Consider the following 8,605-nt stretch of genomic DNA (forward strand, 5'->3'; position numbering starts at 1 on the left):
TATAGTTAATTGACAGGTTTCAGAGTAGCAGCCGTGTTAGTCTGTATTCACAAAAAGAAAAGGAGGACTTGTGGCACCTTAGAGACTAACCAATTTATTTGAGCATGAGCTTTCGTGAGCTACAGCTCACTTCATCGGATGCATAGAATGGAACATATAGTAAGATATGTATATATACACACATACAGATAAGTTGGAAGTTACCATACAAACTGTATGTTAATAGCTAATTGTGTCATTTTTAATTGTGAGGAGGAGTGTTCATGAACATTATTTTAAATTAGTCATCTCCTAGTGTTTGGTGTGCTCCATTTGTTTTAAGCTTACAACCCAGACAGGAAATCAATTAATGAAAAATTTTGCAACCACATCCCTGCCTAATGTATGCAGCGAAAGCCACCAGCACACTTGGTAATCAGGCTGCTCTACACCAGTGTTTTTTAAAGTTCAGGTGGCGACCCCCTACTGGGTCATGGCACGTCAGGCGCTGGGTCACTCTGGCCTGCACCACCAAACGGAACATTAAAAGTCCTGACGGGGGTGCTGCCCAGCTAAGGCAGGCTAGTGCCTACCTTTTCCAACACCGCACTGTGCCCCAGAAGCGGCCAGCAGTGGGTTCGGCTTCTAGGCAGGGGGGTCACGGGGCCATGCTGCCCAAGCCCTGCACCCCTCCTGCACCTCAACCCCCTGCCCTGAGCACCCCCAAACCCAGAGTCCCTCCTGCACCCCAAACCCCTCATCCCCAGTCCCAGCCCAGAGCCTGAACCCCTCCTGCACCCCAACCCCAGCACAGAGCCCCCTCCCACAACCTGAACCCCTCATTCCTGGCCTCACCCACAGCCCTCACCCCAGCTCCCCAGCCCTCTGCCCCTCCCACATCCCAAAACCCTCATCCTCAGCTCCGTTGGGTCGAGGGCATCAACAATTTTCTTCAACTGGGTCCCCAGGAAAAAAAGTTTGAAAACCACTGCTCTACACTGTATGCACCATTGTGAGCAGAGAGCTACACATGCAGTATCCATCTTCTTCCTTAGTGTGCTATATGAGCGGTGATGCAGCAACGGGGTCAGTGCCCAGGTGGATTAATTCAGGAAGACCCAAGACAGACAGGAGAGATTAGATACATGTCTAGATGGTTATTGATGCTGCTCTTGGTTTTTACTTTGCTGCACCGAATGTTCAATTTAGATGTGATAAAGCAGTTTTGTGACATTACATTAAACACTACAGTAATTAAAAGACTGATCATGCAGTCTCCACACAGCCTAAACTTCCACTGATTTCAGTCTGGCAGATATAAAATTAACAAGGAAGCCTCACTGGACTGTGTTTCATTGTCATCACTACCTCAGAGCCCAATGCATCTTGCCTCCCAACCAAAGATATGAAAACAAATATTTTGCTCCAGCATGCAACCCCTCTCAGATTCCAGATCTCCTCTCATTAATAGCCAGATATTTCTTTTCTTTAGGGACTGATTCTGTTGCTCCTTTGTCTCATCTGAAAATTATTATTAATGTAGTGCATTAATAAAATAAGAAACATTGAGGCACTGAAGTGTCATGAAGCAAGATAATTGTCAATTAACATATTTGCTATGAATCAGTTATTTCTTTATTTAATGTTTCATTTTTAAAACATGTCCTATCATATGTCTCAGGACACATTTTAGAAATATAAGAAGAGAAAAAGTAAGTGAAGGAATGACACACTGGGCTATTAAGGGAAAGATCTAAAATCTGGGGAAGGAGAGGTGGGAAGGTCCTTGGATAAATGCTTTTGGCATCCACTGAAATCAGTCATCAAAGGGCAGAATCATGCCCTTAGCCACCAGCTAATACCTGATCAGCTTGTCGCAAATTGATATTCTTTTAAATGTAAACATACGATCTATACGTTTTGTTTGACAATACAAATGGTAGTAATTTCTTTTGTAGTTATATTTTGCTTCTGGCCTGGATTATTCCTGTTCTAATTTGCTGACAGAGAAAAATATGCGTCAGTACATGAAGAAGTTTGCACGTGAAAATGTGGCATCTGTGATATTGTCTGGAATGCTTAAGAACAACCTCTGAAATGCTGGGGCAAGAAGAGGGCTTAGGTTCCTGACTCCAAAGAATTAAGATTGTTTCAAGTTTTTTTCCTTTTCTCAACAAAAAGCATGGTTTAAAGGCAACTGATCTCAGAGAATGTTTGAATGGGCATGCAGCCAGCCAACGATGCTCGCAGGGTCAGATGCTTCATCGTTTAAATCAGAGAAGACTTTGTTATCGATTTTGTTATAGACTTCAGAGGCATAGAGCAGATGTGATGGGTATGTCCTGGCCCAACTAGTATATGTTTTATTGGAAAAATCCCAGGCAGTTAAGTACCAGGCAGACTGCGAGAGCTCCAAAAGGATGTCACAAAACTGGGTGACTGGGCAACAAAATGACAGATGAAATTCAATGTTGATAAATGCAAAGTAATGCACATTGGAAAATATAATCCCAACTATACCTATAAAGTCTAAATTAGCTGTCACCACTCAAGAAAGAGAGCTTGGAGTCCTAGTGGATAGTTCTCTGAAAACATCCACTCAACATGCAGTCACAAAAAGCGAACAGAATGTTGGAAATCATTAAGAAAGGGATAGATAAGACAGAAAATATCATGTTGCCTCTATATAAATCCATGGTACGCCCACATCTTGAATACTGCATGCAGATGTGGTCACCCCATTTAAAAAAAAGATATATTGGAATTGGAAAAGGTTCAGAAAAGGGCAAAAAAATGATTAGGGGTATGGAATGGCTGCCGTATGAGGAGCGATTAATAAGACTGGGACTTTTCAACTTGGAAAAGAGACAACTAAGAGGGGATATGATTGAGGTCTATAAAATCATGACTGGTGTGGAGAAAGTAAATAAGGAAGTGTTATTTACTCTCTCTCATAATACAAGAACTAGGGGGTCACCAAATGAAATTAATAGGCAGCAAGTTTAAAACAAAAAGAAGTATTTCTTCACACAACGCACAGTCAGTCTGTGGAACTCCTTGCCAGAGGATGTTGTGAAGGCCAAGACTATAACAGGGTTCAAAAAAGAACTAGATAAATTCATGGAGGATAGGTCCATCAATGGCTATTAGCTAGGATGGGAGGGATGGTGTCCCTAGGCTCTGCCAGAAGCTGGGAATGGGCGACAGGGAATTGATCACTTGATGATTACCTGTTCTGTTTATTCCCTCTGGTGCACCTGGCTTTGGCCACTGTTGGAAGACAGGATACTGGGCTAGATGGAGCTTTGGTCTGACCCGGTATGGCCGTTCTTATGTAAAAGGGTCAGGGAATAACATAACTGGCATTTCCATCAGACTCGTCCGCTTGTTCTTGTATTTGAGGCACAAACACAAAGCAAAAGCTAAATGAAAAAATAACCGTAGGACTTTAATAAAAGGTGTGGAACAGAGCAAAGGTAAGGCTAATACTGCAGATTTCACAAGAATTCCTAATGAATGAATTCTCACAGTGCCATCTGAAGGAAGCCTGTGGCTCTCTGTAGCTACTCCTCTCTCCTTACCATAACTCGCAAACTCTGGAAACTTCCTCTGTGAACAGCACCTAACTCCTTGCTATGCTAGCTAATCACTACACAGGTTCTAGCAATCAGTAGAACCAATTAAAAACTACAATGGTTAAAACTGCTATAACTGTCAGCATGAAGGGCTTCATTTTGTGCTTTGATCTCATGACAGGTACGCGCAAGATGGAGTATAAGGGCAACAGCTGGCATGAGACCTGCTTTATCTGCCATCGCTGTCAACAACCAATTGGAACAAAGACCTTCATCCCCAAAGATAATCAAAACTTCTGCGTACCCTGCTATGAAAAGCAGTTTGCCATGCAGTGTGTCCAGTGTAAGAAGGTATTATTCTTAATTTATGTATCTCAAATTTAAAAATTTGTCATACCTACCAAATTGGTGGAGGGTTTTTTGTTTTTCCTATGTGTGAGATAAATTGTTATGAAAACAATGATAAAATCAACTGACCTTAGGAAATGCAGTACAACTTTAGGGTCCAGTCCTGCAAACCCTTATTAACAAGTTCAATGCTCATTACCATGAGATGTTTCCTACAAGGTGATGACATCTTTAGCTCTGAGTGCGGGAAAGGCATGGAGGGTGAAATTTTCAAATTAAAGCACTCCGCAGTGGTCCAACCCAGCTCCCACTGAAATCAATAATATTTTCCCCTTGACTTCAACAGGAGCTGAGTTAGTCTCATGCAGAATCCTCTTGGAAATCCCAACCATAAAGATCAAGAGGAAAAAAGAAAAAAAAAGTTGCCATGTTTATAGCATATATTTTCTGAAATCAACATTTTTGAAGTCACTACTCAGTAACAAGTCACAGGTGTTTGCGGGATCAGGTCAATTGTTTGCACAACATATTTCCTACAATTCATATGCCACCATTCTATAGTGAATTAGAATTTAAAAATACCAGCGGAAGAAATAAATTATGACTTGATCCTGCAACCCGAAGGATTGATTGTGGTTGATTCCTTGCTCACATAGATAATTTAGTATCATTGACTTCAGTGGGATGGTTTGAATGACTCATTATGTGATGGATGTCCAGGACTGGGTCAAAGAGATGCAAGCAAAGGAGAAGAGAGACATTTTCAGAAGAGATTTGAAATTAAATGTTTTGTTGATGAGGAGGAAAAATTAAAGAAGGCTGTTTCAGACAGCAGAAGCTTCAGAGATAAATTATTTCACCACCAGGGATGGGATTATGTGAAAGCATGGAAAGGAGGCCAACGTTGAGATGAGCACAAGGAAAGGAGTAGAGAAAAACATAGTAATGAAGCAGAATGGTGTAAGGGTTTTATATACAAAGCGGACAAGTTTGAGCAAGATTACAAGATGAAAAGGGAGCAAATGAGTAGTTTAAGGATGAGACTTTGCATAATTGGGCACAATAATCACTTATCCCAAACCAAGTCTTCCGTCTCAAAGTCAGTTCCTGCCAGCAATCATAAATGTTATACCTGGTTTAAAAATAAGTCATCCTCAGTAAGAAGGTGACCTCACAAAACCTCTTTTATTCTTGAAAAAAAAAAACAACCACCACCCCCCAACCCCACAGGCTATCACAACAGGAGGTGTGACATACCGGGAGCAGCCCTGGCACAAGGAGTGCTTTGTTTGTACTGGATGCAAGAAGCAGTTGTCTGGACAGCGCTTTACCTCCCGGGATGAGTTTGCATATTGCCTGAGCTGCTTCTGCAATCTCTATGCCAAAAAGTGTGCGGGATGCACCAACCCCATCAGTGGTAGGTGTCTTACCACCATGATCTTCCGAAAGCAATTAATTTTAAAAATATTTGTGAGCAATGTAGTGGTCAGCTTAATTTAAGAGACACAACAAGTATCCCAATCTTATCATATCCTGAATTTGAGCACTTTTACTTGAGTCTTTGGGGTCTTGGAAAAATTTGAATGAGTCCTTACTTTGAATTTTTCTCCTTTTCATTTGAGTTCCAAGGAACATGTAGACATATCCTAAGACAGCTTTGCATATAGTAGGACATACATACCCCATATGGTATTATTTCTGAGACACTACCGTACTTACCAACTGTAGTTTCCCTCCCAGAAGTACATTTAATTATGTCTCATATTCGACTGCAATGGGGTTTTCCTGGATTTTCAGGATAGGTGCCTAGAAATCACAAGGCTTTGAGGCACTGCCATTCAATATAAAAATATTAAAGAGAACAATTATATAGTGCTGAATTAACATCACTAAGCATAAAAATATAACCCTCCATGTGAGGTGGTCAATGCTTTAGACATGTGAGTTATACAGTCCAAGACTGAGGTTCTGAGCCACAACTCTGAGTCTCTCTCATCTGACACTACCACTGCTCTGCCCCACGCCATTATTTCACTCGTTGCCTGTCTGCTTACACCTCTCCTGCCATTACCAATAGTCCACTTTGGATGGCACACTTAGCACTTCTTTGCCATCATGGAAATTCAACATTTCCTGTCTATCTTTATGCTGCAATCTCCCCCCTTTGAGCTTTTTGATACTAACTTCACTTCCCTCCCAACTGTCCAAAATACTCTTGCCAAAATCATCTCTCACCTGTCAATTCAACCACGTTGCACACATCCTTTCAGTCTCTTCTCTGACTGCTCCCTCAGCATCAGGTTCAAACAGCTTGTTCTTGCTTCCAAGGTCATGCAACGCATAGCTCATCCTGAAATCTGGGCCCTTGTCCCCTTTTACATTCCTCCAAACTTCTGCTTCACCAATGAGGCCATCCTCAATGGCCCCTTCACCTCTTTCTCTCAAATATTTTTGCACTTTCTTCTCATGGTTCCACTTTCTTGACACACCCACATCAAAACTGTCAAACCATTCCCTTCGTTCTACTCAGATCACTCAATCCCAGTTCTGCAATGTCACCTTCACAATTGAGCAAGTTCACATTAAAAAAAAAATTAAAAAACCCTAACCTTTCAGGACATATGTATCCCTGTACTGAATAACCGTGTTATCTTATTTCTGTAACCCATATCTTTCCTCTCTGTTCTGACTCCCTCGTGTACATTATACCCCATTTCTCTGTCAAATCCATCAGTTAAGGCTCAAGTCCATCATTTAAGGTCCAGTTCATACTCACACTGAGTAGCATGAAGATTAAAGGCTGGTCTATGCTAGAAAATTACATCAAACCAGCTATGTCATTCAGGGATGCGAAAAATCCACACCCTTGAGTGACATAGTTAAGCCGACCTAAATCCCCCTGTAGACGGCACTAGGTCGATGGAAGAATTATTCCATTCATCTAGCTACTGCCTCTCTGAGAGGTAGATTACCTATGCCAATAGGAGAACCTCTCCCACTGACAAAGGGAAGTGTCTACACTGAAGCTCTACAGCAGCGTAGCTGTAGTGTTTTAATTGTAGATAAGCCCTAGGATGCTACTCAACAAGTGTAAGGATGGCAAAATTAGACTAACACAAAGCAGGAATGGAATTCTCTCTCACAAAAAGTTTTTCATTGCCTTATATCTGATATCAATAGTAGTCCCCAAATACATTCTTACACTAAGCCACCTGATGACTGGTACTCCATTGTTTTTCCTTATCACTTTTGGTTTTTAAATAGGACTCGGAGGAACCAAGTATATCTCCTTTGAAGAACGGCAGTGGCATAATGACTGCTTTAACTGTAAGAAGTGTTCTCTTTCATTAGTGGGCCGCGGCTTCCTCACAGAAAGGGATGACATCCTTTGCCCCGAGTGTGGGAAAGATATTTAAAGTTTAAAACAAGGAGGAAAGCAGAGCTGTGCTTGCAAGACATTTTTCGAAACATGCGATGTTGTGTACTAGCTTTAGTCAACCATATGAAGACTCTACTCTTCTGTGTTTCTCAGTACCATTCACATCACGTAACCTTTTTTTCCTTCTATCTAAATCCAAAGGTGGACTGGGAAGGAGGCAAGAAATGATTTCAGAATCTCTAGATGGATTGTTGATGGTTAAGAATTTACACTGTTAACCTAGATCAGTGCAAGACTTGAGATATGAAATGTTTTGGCTGTTATTGACATTTTCTTTTCTTCACTGAATATTTGAATTTACAAACCTTAGTCTTTAAGGGAGTGATATGTTTGAAGGATTACAATGGCTATGTGCTATAACTTCATAGATAGAGATTCAGGGTGAAATCTTGACCCACTGAAGTAAATGGCAAAACTCGGTTTGACTTCAATAGGACCAGGAGTTCAAGCCTAGTGTTCTTGGAATGTGTAATTGCACTGTGCTGTCAAGTGTGTAGAAAGATGAGAATGTAGGGCGTGTATCAAGTGTTCAAGGATCTGTGCCATGCCTTAACTAAGAGAAAAGGATTATTAATCATTTAAGTGGGAGTGTTCTGTAACAAATATTTTATTGCATGACTAGATGATCATTGTGTGAAGAACAAATTGTGACTGTCAGTATCAACTGAAATTACACTACATATTGTATTTCTTAAAATAAAATCATTTAATAAATTCAATTTTTTTGTGATTTTGATTTTATTACTTTTAAAGTGTCAACATTTGCTAAAGTAGAGTGTACATAGAACATTTCCAAAGTTTAAAAAAATACAACATAAGCCATATAAATACAACTCACTTCCCTGAAGTACTAGTGAATTTGCAGGGTTCTGATAATTATCCTCAAATGGACACACCAAAATAGCAGGTAATCTCCCATGGATTTCAAGGGGTGGAAGGCTCTCCAAAGAGAAATAAATAGTAACTGAAATGTGCAAAAAGACCAAGTAATATCACCCACTACAATAATTAGTGTATGCTCAATTGCTGTATTTAAAAATATGGTAAAAAGGATTCTTCTAAATTGTAGTTGATGTAAAATCTTTATTTTCAGGACAGGTGGTCAATTTAGAATCCGTATGGCCTTATATAAAAATATTGACCATGTCCAAAACATTGTATGATTTTATGGGTAAAACACAGCAATTTTTTGTTTTGGTTTGGTTTTCTCACCTAGTTTATCATGAAATATCTGAAAGCATTTGCAGACATTGATCTCCAGAAG

General features: G+C 40.4%; 1 protein-coding gene across 5 annotated transcripts in view; it reads left to right on the plus strand.

Moving 5' to 3' along the window:
* The window catches only part of FHL2 (four and a half LIM domains 2), a 69,790-nt gene extending 61,779 nt beyond the window's left edge, over positions 1-8,011 (plus strand). For all 5 annotated transcript variants that reach the window (XM_073351220.1, XM_073351230.1, XM_073351212.1 and 2 more), the window contains 3 exons: positions 3,736-3,905; positions 5,133-5,319; positions 7,167-8,011. In XM_073351220.1, the coding sequence (XP_073207321.1) occupies positions 3,736-3,905; positions 5,133-5,319; positions 7,167-7,318 (509 nt within the window). In that variant the 3' untranslated portion in view covers positions 7,319-8,011. The remainder of the gene's footprint in view (positions 1-3,735; positions 3,906-5,132; positions 5,320-7,166) is intronic.
* Positions 8,012-8,605: the final 594 nt, after the last annotated feature.

The sequence above is a fragment of the Lepidochelys kempii genome, chromosome 1 (genome assembly GCF_965140265.1).
Source record: "Lepidochelys kempii isolate rLepKem1 chromosome 1, rLepKem1.hap2, whole genome shotgun sequence".
NCBI lineage: Eukaryota > Metazoa > Chordata > Testudines > Cheloniidae > Lepidochelys > Lepidochelys kempii.